At 36.5% G+C, this 15,801-nt stretch overlaps 1 protein-coding gene across 1 annotated transcript in view; it reads left to right on the forward strand.

Annotated features, from left to right (window-relative positions):
• The window catches only part of LOC141905417 (inositol 1,4,5-trisphosphate-gated calcium channel ITPR3-like), a 28,306-nt gene that overhangs the window by 6,721 nt on the left and 5,784 nt on the right, over window positions 1–15,801 (forward strand). The window contains exons 3-44 of the mRNA XM_074794274.1: window positions 104–228; window positions 574–660; window positions 1,361–1,438; window positions 2,843–2,923; window positions 3,648–3,745; window positions 4,091–4,178; window positions 4,573–4,660; window positions 4,768–4,878; window positions 5,547–5,692; window positions 5,780–5,947; window positions 6,289–6,414; window positions 6,499–6,549; window positions 6,639–6,905; window positions 7,237–7,359; window positions 7,587–7,691; window positions 7,771–7,887; window positions 7,967–8,044; window positions 8,196–8,328; window positions 8,596–8,705; window positions 8,914–9,266; window positions 9,343–9,397; window positions 9,629–9,738; window positions 9,810–9,897; window positions 9,972–10,079; window positions 10,445–10,581; window positions 10,657–10,724; window positions 10,922–11,139; window positions 11,370–11,608; window positions 11,991–12,075; window positions 12,293–12,480; window positions 12,678–12,791; window positions 12,874–12,952; window positions 13,283–13,369; window positions 13,500–13,604; window positions 13,680–13,757; window positions 13,837–13,978; window positions 14,197–14,335; window positions 14,512–14,664; window positions 14,745–14,901; window positions 14,986–15,083; window positions 15,166–15,526; window positions 15,608–15,760. Coding sequence (XP_074650375.1) covers window positions 104–228; window positions 574–660; window positions 1,361–1,438; window positions 2,843–2,923; window positions 3,648–3,745; window positions 4,091–4,178; window positions 4,573–4,660; window positions 4,768–4,878; window positions 5,547–5,692; window positions 5,780–5,947; window positions 6,289–6,414; window positions 6,499–6,549; window positions 6,639–6,905; window positions 7,237–7,359; window positions 7,587–7,691; window positions 7,771–7,887; window positions 7,967–8,044; window positions 8,196–8,328; window positions 8,596–8,705; window positions 8,914–9,266; window positions 9,343–9,397; window positions 9,629–9,738; window positions 9,810–9,897; window positions 9,972–10,079; window positions 10,445–10,581; window positions 10,657–10,724; window positions 10,922–11,139; window positions 11,370–11,608; window positions 11,991–12,075; window positions 12,293–12,480; window positions 12,678–12,791; window positions 12,874–12,952; window positions 13,283–13,369; window positions 13,500–13,604; window positions 13,680–13,757; window positions 13,837–13,978; window positions 14,197–14,335; window positions 14,512–14,664; window positions 14,745–14,901; window positions 14,986–15,083; window positions 15,166–15,526; window positions 15,608–15,760 — 5,495 coding nt within the window. The remainder of the gene's footprint in view (window positions 1–103; window positions 229–573; window positions 661–1,360; window positions 1,439–2,842; window positions 2,924–3,647; window positions 3,746–4,090; window positions 4,179–4,572; window positions 4,661–4,767; window positions 4,879–5,546; window positions 5,693–5,779; window positions 5,948–6,288; window positions 6,415–6,498; window positions 6,550–6,638; window positions 6,906–7,236; window positions 7,360–7,586; window positions 7,692–7,770; window positions 7,888–7,966; window positions 8,045–8,195; window positions 8,329–8,595; window positions 8,706–8,913; window positions 9,267–9,342; window positions 9,398–9,628; window positions 9,739–9,809; window positions 9,898–9,971; window positions 10,080–10,444; window positions 10,582–10,656; window positions 10,725–10,921; window positions 11,140–11,369; window positions 11,609–11,990; window positions 12,076–12,292; window positions 12,481–12,677; window positions 12,792–12,873; window positions 12,953–13,282; window positions 13,370–13,499; window positions 13,605–13,679; window positions 13,758–13,836; window positions 13,979–14,196; window positions 14,336–14,511; window positions 14,665–14,744; window positions 14,902–14,985; window positions 15,084–15,165; window positions 15,527–15,607; window positions 15,761–15,801) is intronic.

The following is a 15,801-nucleotide window of genomic DNA, read 5'->3' on the forward strand; positions in this document are numbered from 1 at the left end:
CACAAACAATTCCTAGTAGCGATTAGATACATTGACCGACAATCTAGGTTTCCTAGGATAGAATAGGCATTACTAAAACGGAAATGAATATCATTAATTACAGTTTGCGTATTTCAAGTTTGTATACAAAATCGTTACAAACTGAACAAAAAATATCGAAAATGTTTGGCGAAAAGTGAGAACGATAAAAATGACTTACAAACGAAAGCGCTTCTGCCACAAGTCAAGGTAAAATATTTTAAAAAAAAACCTAAATGCTTTCCTCTTCTGATCACGATTGGTAGAACACTATATCCGTGTTGACGCGATGAGGAGAGAATCCCACAATGATAATAAAAAGTCCGAAAATGAAACTTCGAGATAGTAGTTTATTTCAACGTTTCGACTATATCCTAATAGTCATCTATTCCCGAAGATGACTATTAGGATATAGTCGAAACGTTGAAATAAACTACTATCTCGAAGTTTCATTTTCGGACTTTTTATTATCATTGTGGGATTCTCTCCTCATTTCCTCTTCTGAAGTTGGCGTTGAGACAACATGCTTTGATATAAGTAGATATTATCTTGTAGATGTCTGCAGATGCTGAAAATGCCGACAACATTGCTGAGCAAAAACGACAACAAGGAAAACGAGTTCGGTATGGTGAAATAATTCAGGTACAGGTCAATGAGTGCTCCTGAACTAATTAATCATATTATTGTCTCCGTGGTTTTACGCGTTTTAAATTACCCTGTCAGTTGTTGCCGTAACCCCCGCAGGATCCAGTTCCATAGTCGTGTGTGCGTTAGATCTGTTTTGTGGCTGATAAAAATATTTCTTGAAAAAAAAATGATTTCGTCGTCATAGAAAATAATTATCCTTCGAAATATATTCGTTAGTGAGAATAATTCCGCTATGAAAAATAAATCGCCCCTAAAATATATTAGTACCTAAAAACAATGTCGTTATGTGAAAATAAAAATTTGCAATGTGTCCAGAATCAGTTACAGTAATTATGTCCAGAATCACTAACAATCAACTGTTTTCGTTTCGGTTTTCCATTCCTAGATGACTTCAGTATCGCTATGTTTGAATTGCATGGTTTCCAAAATTAAGATATCAATGTTCCTACTTGGTACAAATAAGACAAGATGGCTAGTATAAAAATCCCACAATAAGAAAGAAACAAAGAGTCCGAAATGTTTCTTTGAGCAACGAGGCTTTAATTTCATCCTAATTACTAATGCATCATCTGGGAAACTTATTGTGGGATTTAGTATCATCGTTGGATTCAGAGTGTTTGATTGATTCAAAGATTAAAGATGACTCCTTGCTTGTTGACTTGTCAGATTTAGAATTTGAATTTAACTCTTTCAGTTGAAACACGTGTTTACAGGAAAATACATTCACGTCAGTACAACACAAGGGAGCGTTAGGGATAAAAACAATATGCTCGTAAGTAGCAGACGATCGCATCTAATTATACACTCATTAATCACTTCATTCTGATTCTGTAGTACTCGCTTCGAGTCCCTGCGATCATTTTTATATCGTAATCGCGAGGAAAAACATCTAGCGAGAAATCGTTGAAGCCGCGGGTATCAGCGTGAACACTCCAACTACTTTCTCGACCTAATTCTAGCTGGGATATTGTATTTTTGATTTCACCCAGCCCTGGCAGTGGTCGTCTCCACAGTAATCTCCGTCGCTCTACGATCCTAGTGTAACCAATCTTTGGTGACATCAGACACTAAGGTTCTCGGTGAATTTTTAGGTCCAGCGTTTCCTTTCCATTGCTTATGTTCACGCATCAATTGTCCGCAATTCAATTCGTTTTGTTTGTTACTGTTTTTATGCCGTATTCCAAGATTGTATCACATTTATTCTCTGGACTGCATCTCGAGAGCGAATTTGGTTAGGCCATTAGTATTCCTGAAGATGACTAAAGTCGAAACCTTGTATTAAAAACTATATCAATGAAACATGTCGGACCCATGTTTTGTTGTTTGATGAAAAAGATTTAAATGTTAAGAAATACGGATGATATCCTTCTGCCCTGAGACTATGTTGGGATAATTTCGAAATGCCCTGCCCCATATGTTAAAAAAAAAACAGAATTCGTATTGTGGATTTTTTTCTGAAATGTGATGCTATTTTAGTATATCAGTGGGGTGGGGTAAGGCTGTAATCTATCACATAGTGACTGAGGAGATTATAGTATCACGAACTGTAGATAAAATCAGGTTAATGAGATATTTAGAAATACGTTACTGACATTATGTAATAGAGCTTAAATACAATCGGGCGAAATTATTCCAACATCTTGATATAATATATAAAACGTTGAACACTTTAAGTTACATCAGGCCCGCCGGCAACACATTTCAAAGGGAGTTCTTTATTCATTAAAAAAAAAATCGGATCGAATAAAGAAGTATTCAATCTAAAAGTCAAGGTTCCCTATGAGTAGCTTCGAACCAGAGGGCTCGAGAGTAGGAATCCAGCGCGCTAACCACTAGACCACTGAACTCATGTGAATTACCGTGTTCAGAAGTGTGTCTAGTCAGTATGGTGACCAGTCAGATGTAGTGACCAGTCAGGTGTAGTGACTGATTGACAAAATGCTCCATTCGCCATAAACAATAGCTGAGATGGGAATGGCTGGAATGTCTCAATTTCTCGAAGGGGTCTTTTGGGAAACTAGAACATGAACAGATTCTCCGAAATATGATTAAATAAACTTAAGAATATAATATCTGATAATGTTCTTATCTATGAATTTATTTGGTAATCATAAATTCAAATTCTCCACATAGATTTATCATATATATATTTTTTATCGTCTATGATTTATTTCAGATATCGATTCATAAATTCAATGCTAAACACGCTCAATTCAGAGTTCAACCGAGATACAAGGTCAAATCAGAAGGTGATAACGTAAGTATTCAATATTTATCCAAACCCTAATGATATTTAACAGTGGTTCCGTCGGTCGCTGGTTGGTACTGCGTGGTTGGTGCACGATAGTGTTGGACATATTTGTGGTTGCCTAAAAAATTTACTTCGACCGAGAATTTACGAAGACGCGGAAATGATGATCTCAATATTGATATTTCATGAGTTCAGAGAAATCGTTTGGGTTTCTGTGTTTTGTCATTCAATCTTGAGCGATAAGAAAAAAAACCCCCAAATTTATATTTATTTCTTTAATCGTATGATAAAGGTGTTTATATATGAATCAGCGAGTCCAGGTTCCATAGTCGAAACCATTTTTTCAATTTTGTCTCCAATCACCTTATTCCAATTGATTTTGATCTGTACTGTGGATTCGGACCCTTCGCCCATCAGTTGCACTGTCCAAAAATGATCTTAAATCGTAGTCTAATCATCATTGCCTATGTGCAACTAGAGTCTCTCTGGAGCTTCTGGGTTTCCACAACTATTGTCTCATGATTTCCCAGCCGCTATGTGGAGATCTTTCCAATGTCAGTGCTGTTGATAAAATGTCCATGAATTATTGATACATCGGACTCAGTAAATTCTAGGATCCAAGAATCTTCAGGGATCATTATAAATCGGGATTCGGACCAAGCAACCCGATTAGTGCTAGGCATGGAATCCCAAAATTGATTCATATATTGTATTTTTCTGTTGTTTCTAGGTACAAATATATGATCAGATAGTGTTAGAAAGTGTGAAATCGGCTGGTCAATGTTTCCATGCTAGTATACCCTGGCAGATAGACCACTTTCACTACGGGTGAGTTCTCCACGACCTACTTCACTTCGAAAAACGATTTCAACAACTGAAACTAAACTATCATCCACGAATTCAACTATTTCAATTATCAATTATTTCGAGGGTTAGAAAAAAACGAACATTCAAGCCTCCGGGAGTGATAACATTTGACACTCACCGGCCAGGTAGCCCATCGAGAATTACCAGCTCAATTCGAGATACCTCAGTCAGTATCTATAGTACAGGGTGGGTTTCCATTGAATTATCAAAAATGTATATATCAATCTACTCGAAGAGGGAAAAATGTACAACTTATAAAAGCACAATAGTCGTAAAATTAGCTTCAGCTTCGTGCTTTCATTTCAGTTCTGAACTGAATCTAGGAATCGAACGAACAGGATTCACTCTGATAAAGAGTTTTAAGCCGTTGCCGGGAGAACAAGAATTTCTACGGGTAAATATTCATCACTAGGCATAGGCCTAGTACTGACCTGAATAAAGTATAACACAGCCATGGATTAGGTTTAAAACCAGTCTAAGACCATCTTAGTTCTATAGCTAATCTAGAAAATCAAGATCAGTCCTAAGAAGATTTAAGATGACTTTTGAACTTGAGCCACGATTGTGCGACTTGGTTCTGAGTTGTAGCAGTAAAACGGCAGGTTATAGAAATATATGTTAACCAAGTCCAATAACTGGTGTGAGTTCAGTTCGTTCGTTTGAAGAGTCAGTGTTTTTTACTGTTCACAGAAATAGGATCAAATAACAATATCTGATATCTGATACTATTACCAGTAGTGAATAATGTCGTTTATCTGTTGTGTTGACTGTATGATGTATGTTTCTAGGGTGGCTCCGTAATACGGTTATTTCACCGTGAATTAGAAGCTTATCTCGTCACTGAAGGTTTATTCGATGATGCCGTTTTACAAGATGGTAATTATTTCATTACATTAAAATCCTTTTCCACCACGGGTTCCAGTACAACGAATAATGTTGCAAAATCATCGAGAAGTTTCTGAAGATCAGAATTCTATTTTCAGTTCATCTGAGACTTCGTCCTATTGATCAGATCAATCGCCCTCAATCTCTGCTTCCATCTACGTCTGGTCTCACATACTGGCAGGTCGAGGCTGAAGACAATATTCTAAATGGTAAATTATTCGAAACATCAGATATGAAATTTATGAAAAGATGAATCCAAAAGTGTTAGAAACCAATTGAAAAATATAGCTGCAAAGCAGCGATAACGGGTTTTCTGGATGCATGTGATCGAAAGGAAAAATTAATTACCGGGTATTCGATGGAAAAAATAAAATGAGATGATTTGGATATTATCGGAGCAATCCTCTTTTTGGTTGAATGGTTTAACCCCAGTATAGTCCCCGTGATTTGGAAATTCTCGGAGCCCTCCTTTATTTACTTACTAAATGACGTCACAAACTGTTATTTCGCCGGTGCTTGTTGTCTAACAATTCAATTCAATTCTTTATTTACAGTAACCTAATAAGTAATTTTAAGTTTCAAATAGGATGGAAAGTACATTCAGACAATCTGTTGGTTCAGAGAGACCGTTATTACAGTATAAATTTATACATTTCGTTTCGAAGCTGTCAGTTGTCGAATCTGAATGAAGATGAATTTTATTTGACGAAATCGGCGGAAATTATATAATAATAATAATCAACAGAATTTCAAGAGGGTTTTCGACGAAAGTCAGAAAACCCTAATGATATTCATCTTAAAAATCATCTTGTAAAATATCTGAAAGTGAAATATCTATAGAGACAGAGTTTATTGATATATGTATATCTGACTGTAGGTAATGTATTGAGATGGGGACAACAGATTCGGTTACGTCACATGGTCACTAGACAGTATCTATGCGTTAATGCTGATCACGATGTTGATTTGACGAATAATGAAAGAGATCCCAGAGCTGTTTTCAGACTTCATCCAGTAAAAAAGGTCTCCGAATCTTCATGTCAATTCTTCTCTTTATTTTTCATATGAACAGTTCTTGATGTATTTTCTGTTTAATTTCTCTATTCTAAGGAAGTTGATGAAATAAAGTTGGGAAGTTACGCTCGAATTGAACACGAATTAACGGGACGATGGCTTCACGCGTTAAAGAATGACAAATACATTCACAAACAGAGGAAGCAATCGGCTTACGATCAGACTCTTAACGGGTTACAGTGGGATGAAGCCGAACTGAGAAAGGTTTACATCAGTCTCATCGATAAGATTGTGGACCAAGTTCCCCAGTTCTAGATCCAGTTGCACAGCTCTGAGTTAAAATCTGATTAAACATTTGGAAATGAACTCATTTCAAATCAGAGCTAACTCAAACTCAGGATCCAGTTATACAGTTGTCTGATTCATTCTGGTTGAAATCAGTTCATTTCCGATGTTTTAAACGTAAATTCAAGGATTACTATGGAACTGGATTCAGAACTGTGGACTAACACTGGGTCTTGAACAATAGAACTCATCATTTTATGTTTCAATTCGCCGAAATTTAACCACCATCGGAAAATCATTTCTGAAATGTTTGTTTATAGATATCTACGGAGTGTGATCAACAATATGACGATGCATTTTCATTGCAAGATGTTTCTGAAGAAGATTGTTATAATTTTAATTACATCGCCGGTTGTGTTCCGTTCATCAAAAACATGATTCTCGATGTAAATATTGATGAAGATAATTTTCTCTAATGACTTAAAATCTATTAACATTTTTCGCTTAAAGATGTTTTTTTCCTTATTCAGTTACAATCGGGAAAATCATTGCTAGCAATGGAAGCTCATAAAGTGAATGCTGTAAGTAGTGATGATACTTGGAAATTGTCTCGTTGATTTTAGAATTTATTTGCGAGATTTTAGAATCTGAATTTCTTTGTGTATCTTAGGGATTGAATCAGATAGTTCAGTTTCTTTACGTGAACGGGATTCCGGAGAAAAAACGTCAGAAATTGTTAAGAAATCTACGAGTTTTAGATTTGCTGATGGAAATACTGAAATTTCCTTTGCGTAATAAACGAGATCGAGTTTATTTGACGCCGATATTTCTGAACGCGTACGACGTATTACATACCTACATGGCCGGAAGTAGCCGCAAGAACGCTCTTTATATGGCTAAATATATGGGTTTCTTCTACACACAATTGCACCAGCGCGTAAGTCATCACAAATACTCCTCTCGAAGTTGACCGATAAACTGGATCCAGTTCAACAGTTACATCTCAATCAGAGTAACAACTGTGGAACTGGGACCTGACGTATTCTCAATGAAGAAGATGATTAATTAGCAATCTCAGCATCGATGATATTAGAAATTAGTTTATCTGACAGTTTTGAGATTTATCTAAATCCCTTCTTCAGAAAGATAGATAAACTTTGAAACATCGCCATTATGGGATCGGTCATCAACTCTCATCAGGGTTCATTAACGGGAAAGAAAAATTCATAATGAACGAAAGAGATGAACGGACGTGTATTAATTTTCAGGGGCAGATCGGGTTGAACGTCGCTCAGATGATAATGGAATTGATCAAAGACAATAGAAAAGTCGTGGATCGACTCGGTCAAACAGATATCGATATATTTGTGTCGCTTCTCAAGAAACATAAGGTGAATTTACATTTAAAAATCTGATAGTTAACCTGGTATCGTCGAACAAAATGTATCAGGTCAACTGATGCTCCCACATTTAGATCATAGGCCGTTTCAGATGAACTTGTAAAGTCAATGGAGAAATAAAGATGCTAACCTCCTCAATAGTACAAGATCTTAACACTGTCACTTGTTCTTCTGTGCTATATTGAATAAGTTTGAATTTTAATAACGGATATTTCTAGAATTATCGCTATTTGGATATGTTGAATGTACTGTGTGTTTGTGACGGAGTTGCGCTGCCTCATAATCAGAATTACATCGCTGATAAATGGCTGTCTGGTGACTTGGTAAATATACTTAATAAACCTATAAAATACTCTATATTTTGATAGATAATTTACTCTCTAAACTCTTGCGTTTTTCAAGTCTGGTTTATTCCTCACTGATTCTGGTTTAAACATTTGTCGTGAGACAAGAAGAGACATTATATACATTTCAACTAATGTCGGTAAAACCTGGAATCTTCTCTCGGAATTCTGTGATGTAAGTTCGCATTCACTAAAATACTTTCAGAACAATTTCTGAAATGAAAATCTTAACAAATATTAATGATATTTTACAGAGAACGAATGTAATTTATTGTGAAGAAGAATATGAATTTCTAGTTCATCAGCTTCATTTACTAGTGAAACTCTGTTATGTAAGTTTTCTCTGGTTACTCTCAGTCTTAAAAACTTGATGGCACCAGAAAGTCTGATATATCTAATGAATATTTCATTTGTTCCAGAGGTTCCGTTGTAACTGTTTTATTTTGTGAAGCTGATTAAATGTTATGTTATTGTGTATAATAGGGCGGTAATCAGTACGTGATACAGAAAGTGACACAAGAAATGAAATTACTAACTTGGGAACAGGTTTTCTATTCGATGCGTTCTCCGTGTTTAACCGAGGCTTTACGTGCACAGTATTGCAGTCTGATGATTGGTTAGTATAATCTCTCATTCCGGCTTCCTGAAACCTGAAATAGTAAAATAACTAAAGCTGCACTTACGCATTTATCGGTTCAAATTAGTTCATCATCGACGCTCAAATGATAACATTTTAACTGATACTTGGAACTGGATCCAGTTTTACTGTTGGTTGAGTTTGAGTATTGATTGTTGATATTAGTTCATTTTCAATGTTTTAACTTCATATAATTCTAATCGGGAACTGTTGAACTGGATCCTGATGTGTTGCATATATTTGTAGGTTTGTTCATTGATGTGGGATTAACAAGAAAAATGACCGATCATATCAGTTTAACATTTATCTATGATGAAGTGGATAATGTTGGATTCATGAACAGATTCATTGATATGGTAAGAAAAGAGTCGCCTGCCTGAGCTAGTTTCACACCCCTCAGCCATCAAACTGGTCATTATTCGATTTTACATGCCTATAACTGTTATATCAAACCCTGACCATCCCTTCATAGTCGTGGAACAAACCTATTGCACACAAACACATGTCTCACACAAGATTCTATCATATAGATATTATTAATTTGAAGATTAACTATAATTTCAGGCTCGAAAGGAACTCGCTGATTTGTTCCCGGAATTAAAAGAATGGATAACTGGATTTCTAATTGATAATCAAGGATTGGTGGCTTCCAATCCCGAACACAACCAGCTCATTGCTCAAGTATTACGCCTGGTCCAGTATCTCATCGAGTACGGCTACTACGGCGATATGAATGACGTCAGAATGTTGTTACACCCGTTGTTGAATTTGTTGGACGGTCGTCAGGATAAACCTGTGCCGTTTACTAGATCTAAAGGACTTTCAGAGGATGAACTTCAACTGTTGGTTCATTATCAGCAAACTGCCAGATATGAGCAATCGTTAGAGACTAAAGCAATAGTAGATGTGAAATTACAGTGAGTGAACAATATAATCATGATTCATAGAGATTTAATTTATTCACTTTCGAAATGGATTTACGATCTTTTTCAGAGCGATGGAAGTGATGGATCTTCTGTTAACCTATCAACATCATTCTGCATTAGAGGTGAGTTTAGAATCAGGAATTCCGTGGTCATTTTATAGATGACACTTTCAACACCAGGAACCCAATTTTCGGTGCTCAAATACTATTTGACTGTAGAGTTAAAATATTGGACCGGATCCTGGTTTTTACCCAATTATAAACACTGAGTATAAAGTGGCTCCAGGGGTATTGTTTAAGAGTCTGTTAATTACCCAGTATTAAACCAGAGAGATTGTGTTTTTCATTTTTTAGGGATTCACATCATTATTCAAATCGGTAGAAAGACGAACTCAAATGAAACGTAATCACAGTTCATTGACTCCAATGTTGTACGAGACATTTCAGATGAAAAATGATATGATGTAAGTATAAAGTGAATTGATATTACATGTTCTCTCTCTATCTGTGTTTGTGTCACTGACTTCTCTTGAAGGCTCTGCAAAAAAGCGGCCCGAAAAGTTGAAGAGATATTTGAAAGAGTGACGTATTTTGATACGGGACAAATCACTGAGATATTGATGGTAAGTAATATGCGACATTAACTGCATTCAATGAAGAGAGTTCTGAATAAGATTATATTTGAATATAATTTCAGGATTTGTCAAACTATAAATATGATCAGATGGTCACAAGATCGATGGCTCTATTGAACAGATTCTATTGTGGTCGTGCCAACCTATTCAAACGAGCTGTGCGCAGTCAGGTATTTATAATACAGCATTCAGTTCCACTGTTCATTTTTGAAACATTGAAATGAACTCATAATTACAACTCTAGGGTGAAAGGTAACTCACAAACCGAGAGTCTGAGAATCTGATAGAATACAGTTTGACTCATAAGTTCCCGAGACCAATTTGATCATTGCATTTTCCCCTTCATTGGACTGGAATTTTCTAAGTTCTTGATCTTACTAGAAATCAAAGATTCCTATTTACGTATAATAAAGAAGCTGAGTCCATACCATTTTACCAATATGGCTTTGGGATTCTCTACGTTCTTGACGTTGCTAGAAATCGTAGACTCGTTGGAACAAAAGACCGATACTATTTCACTGTGATGTTTGTATAGGTGCTATTCACTGAGAAGTCTTGTAAAGTTCATCGTGAAGCTCTACTCTATATCCCTCAACTCAGGCGCTTGACTAAAACACGACTCGAGAATGAACAACTCCAACAGATGGGTGACATGTTCGATAAACTAGCGGAGTAAGTATCAATCAAACTCGAGATGATTTCAAGCAGAAATACAGTTTTTCACAGTCAGTCCGATTTGTTTTGCAGTTTTTGTTATTATGAAAATAAGAAGGATCAGCCTCATCCTACTAACCAAACCATTCTGATCAATAATGGTAAGTTAAAACAACAGTAACAGATTCTGCTGGGACCAGTTCCACAAACAAGAATTGCATGATAACCTTCCATCATCAATAACATCATTAATGTGTACCTTTGTGAGACCGGGTACCGACGGGTTAACTGTTTATCCAATGGCTAATGATATGAGATATTTGTAGAATTAATCTCTTTGTATATCGTGTTTTTATAGGTATTTTATCTGTGATATTTGATTTGTTGTCTCAACAAACTCATCGCGATCTATCGAAAGACAGCGTCGAATATTGTAATGTGATCAGTAAATGTTTGCGTTGTTTGATGTTTCTGGCGAGTGGAAATAATCGCGTCCAGAAGCGCATATTTGAACGTCTCGATAGTTTGATCAGTATCGTCGGCGTTGAGCAGGAACTATCATTATGTCTGAAACAGGTATCGGAACCGAGGAACCCTCGTTATTCCTAATTCGATTCATTTTCTGCCCTGTGCGTCTCGTCTCGAGTCCAGCGTGATTAGGATTAAGTTGTCAGTAAAGAACTTAGAACTTACCTGGGCCAGCTTCATCTGTTAACTCAATATAGTTATCATTTATCAATTAGTTATTGATTTACTATCTTTGAGTCTACAGTCAAAATAATCTGAAGGTTTTGAAATATTTTCAGGCATTTGTTGGAAGTGAATCACTATGTTTGAAAGTCAGCACTCAGACGATAGAAAAACTCGTTAAAATCGCAGCCGATCAAAGAGAAAAAGCTCCCGGATTATTAGAGTTATTACACGCGTTAGTGAAAGTGGAAGATTTAGATTTACCGTTAAAACGTAATCAGATGTACGTCATGAAACATATAATGCATAATTATCATCGAGTTGCTTACGTCATCGATCAACCTACAGAAACCAGGTAATAATAACTGTTCATTTCTGAACAGATTAAATCCTTTACTGCAGTGTTCTTACAGATATTCACCCAAGCCAAGTCCAAAGATTTTCCGATTAAATCTTTAGGATATCTTAAGGGAGGGCTGTTTCTTATCAAAAGGTAACTCGTGCCACTCGTCACCAGCAAGAACAACATTACACTGAAAATTCAAATTCCCTGACATTGGACAATATAAATGTTGGCCTGGATCCACAGTATTCGGATAAAATTTCAACATTTACAGTGACTATTTTGACTATAGGGTAAAACTTACCAAGAACTGTGGAACTGAGTCCAGCCTACTACAAGGTCCTTAGATTAGAAGTTTTGAGTTGAACCCTTGATTATCAATTTTCACTTTTAGAGAGCAGATATTGACAAATGAATACGGAGCGGCGCATCTCAGATATATGGTATCATTAGTCGATCTTCTCGCAACCTGTGCTGAGGTGAATAACTTCCCAAACAAATATGGGATTGGTCATCAACTCTCATCAGGGTTCATTAACGGAAAAGAAAAATTCATTATGAACGAAAGAGATGAACGGACGTGTATTAATTTTCAGGGGCAGATCGGGTTGAACGTCGCTCAGATGATAATGCACTAATAGAATCAATGATATACCTCTAAATATTCATCGAGGATTTGTTTTATTTCATGTCAAGGGTGAAAATCGATTCATTGAATCGTTATGTCAGAAGTTTATTCGAATTGAAGATCTGTTCTGGGTTTTAAACCACCAAGCCGTCGATAACAATCTGAAGAGTCCGTTTTTACGGTACATGTTATGGGTTTATATGAACACAGCTGGGAGTATCATAGAAAGTGGAGCTGCAGAACTGCCTCATGAAAGGTACCGAGTTTATTACCCCAAAAAACTAAAACTGAAATTACAACTATCTTGAAGGAAATAAGCCACAGTCAAATTCTAAACGAAATACTCATCACAATTTAAAATCATCTCTTTTTGAGAGTCGTCACCATGATAATGATCCCAACTACTATGACTTGACTATCTGAATACTATAATGAAGAGTTTTCATTTTTCAGTTCAACCTGGGAATACATGGCGACACTCGTTACTGATATCAACTGTTTAACAGTTTTCATCATTGAAAACAAGGATTCAATTGAACATCTATTATCGAAACCTCCTGCAATCAGGTCAGTTTCATAATCATCATCATCGATTCCTGTGTGAAAAATCAGGCTATTAATCATACGTTTTCACTTTGTTTTATTTCAGTCAAATCGGTAACAATCAGGCTGAGAAAATGAGGTGCAATATGCATTATCTGTTTGACGGAGTGATGCCATTCCTTACAGTCAGTATTCAATCTATCAATTGAAGATTTCTTCAGTTCATATATCTGACCATTTCGAGATTTACTTTAAAATTTCATCGTCAGAGAAACAGCAGTTATTTTTGGATACTGATTCTCTGAAGACAAGATTTAGATAAATCTTGATAATTTCAGAAAAATAGACTGTAGAAATGATCAAATGTGTGATTGCTAATTATCTTTTACACTGAGAATACATTAGTTTATCTGTTAATGATCAATCTCTCTCCCTTAATCTCTCTCCCTCTTTCCTGATATATTTTGATGCATCAGTCACATTCAGTACGGTACTGTCTGTCTTTATGGTTTTAGGTTTTCTTCAGAAAGTTCTATTCTATTGATAAAGAGCTTTACCCGGATGAAGGACCAATAGTTGATAAACTCGCTCATGCATTGATGGTACGAACATTTTTAATAAGCGAAAAAAACAATTCATACTACTATAAAATGAGATGTTGTTATGTCTTTTATGGATTTTTGGTTCACTGAACTCACTTAGGATTTACTATAGTTATTTGTTTGTTTACAGGTATTTGCAGAAGCAATTGGATTTCTAATCACAAATCCAACACATTTGAGAATCATTATCAGTTGTGCGTTGTCAATAGTTCCACAATCTACTCTTCCTTCAAGGGTAAATCATTATCCGAACTATCTCGAACACAACTTCTGAAAACCCTTCTATACAGTGTCTTCTTATTTCATGCAGGTTCTGGAGGAGTTCTTGGAGAAGTTTGGAGCCGGAAATTCAAAACTGAAAGACTCAATTAACGATGCTTTGTACAATGTACGTATGAGGACCACGGTGCTCAAAGTGAAGTTTGTATGACCTCATTCTAATCTTCCTTGATTTATTTGATGTTTAGGATTATCGTGAATATTATGCCGAGGAAGAGGAAATGAACGCTAAATTGCACGCGTTTGCTGGTAATTTCCGTGGCGCTTACGGAGGAGAGAACACAGTGGCGGCTCAACTGAAACATGCTCCGAAATGTGCCCTGAACAGAGGTTAGTAGTTGATCGAGTCTGAAGGCTTTAAATGCTACAACCATAACATCGCTTTCTTCTGGTTTCCGTTGACAAATGACTGGCTATAATTCATTTGAAGTAAAAACAATAATACTAAAGAAAAGTTAAGAGTGTATGTTGACAGAATACGATCAGGATCAGAATCTAACATGTTAAGACCAGATTATTGAGAAGAAGGATGGTCTATATTTTGACAGAATACACAGAAATAGGTGGTGATGAAGAACTGCCTTTAGGAGAAGAATTCCAGAGTTTTGTCCAATGTTTTATCAATCCACAAGCGAAAACACTTGATGAGCAGTATGAGACAGCAGGCAAATTACTGCAGCAACTTGTGTACGTATCCCAAAAAACCTCATTCTTGGTTCATGTATATTGCCTACTTCGTGTTTTCAAAGAGGACAACAATTCAAAATTAACCATTTTAAGCTTAAACCTTTTCATGAAACTGAACTCTGCAATCTGAACAAATATCTGATGTTTAAACAATGATTTTCTCTTGTGACAATAAGGATCTCATTCCTGAATTCACGAAGCACGGAACAGAAACGTTTAGATCAAGAGGAGTTGGATTTACGATGTCTACAATTACTGAGAGCAATGATTCACAACGAGGAACGAAAACTACCGGATAAATGGGACGAGAACAAGAAATCAACGAAAGAGTAAATATACAGTTTATACATCAAACTCATTACAGAGTCTCAGCAGAAAGTAGTTGACAATGTGTTTATATTGTTTGTAGACAACTAGAGAGAATAAGAGAACTGCAGGATGTGTTCAATCGAATGGAAGCTTTGTGTAAAGTTCTTCCTCACGTCGCCAGGCAGAACGATACACTGGTCAGAGAAGTGTTGAGTTTCATCTCGGATATGTTGTTTAATGCCAACAAAGTTTCGCAGGTCGCTAGAATGAAACCTTCTCTGTCGGAATGATACCGCATTTAAGCGCTCTCGGTGATCTTAATTTTCATGGTTTGATTTCAGGATTCTTTGTATGATTATTTTATGAGTACAAGAGAAGAAAATTTCTTCTTCGCAATCAAGAACAGAATGCATATGTCGGCTATAGCCACAAAAGAGAAGTAAGATAAGCGACTCTTCTACGAAAGTTCGTGATATTTCTGGTAGATGACGTTGATGTCACTGAAATTCTTTAATTCATAGGCGGGCGCTACTCTCTCAGCATCGGGCGAGGACCGAGGAAAACATGGCCCACGCAAAGAGTCTCCAAGCGACCATGACAGCGGGCCGAGTCGCCCTGCAGCGATTACAAAACCTCGAAAATACCAAACGAACGAAGCTACTCAGACAAATCAGTATCTTCAACAAATCGCCGGATAAAAAACAACCGAAAAAGGGCATCCACTTGCGAAAATTCAAAAAGTCAAACCGCGCCCAGCTGTACGCGGACAGTGAGACAGGTTCTAATGGAATGCTCGTATCAAATGGAAAGACGGGAATTGAAAACAGCGCGATGACGCCTGAGGATTCGATAGAGATGACTGCTATTAAAGTTGACACTCAGGTATAGCGAAACAGAAACAGCAGATTGATCCAATAGTTTTGCCAGCAATTTACCTTGATATCTATTGAATTTATCTCGCAGGCTCCACCGGCAGAAGTAGCTACAGCAGCAGCATCATCCAATCAGCCAAAACCAGAAGATGATCAAGATCTACAATACAGAGATGATGGATATATTCAACTGGTATTAAAGGTTCTAGCAAGAATTTGTGATGGTCAATTTACTCCTATGCAGGTAAGAGAAATGTATGATTAAACACTTTGTTCATCAAATCA

This window comes from Tubulanus polymorphus, chromosome 5 (assembly GCF_964204645.1).
Source record: "Tubulanus polymorphus chromosome 5, tnTubPoly1.2, whole genome shotgun sequence".
Taxonomy (NCBI): Eukaryota; Metazoa; Nemertea; class Palaeonemertea; order Tubulaniformes; family Tubulanidae; genus Tubulanus; species Tubulanus polymorphus.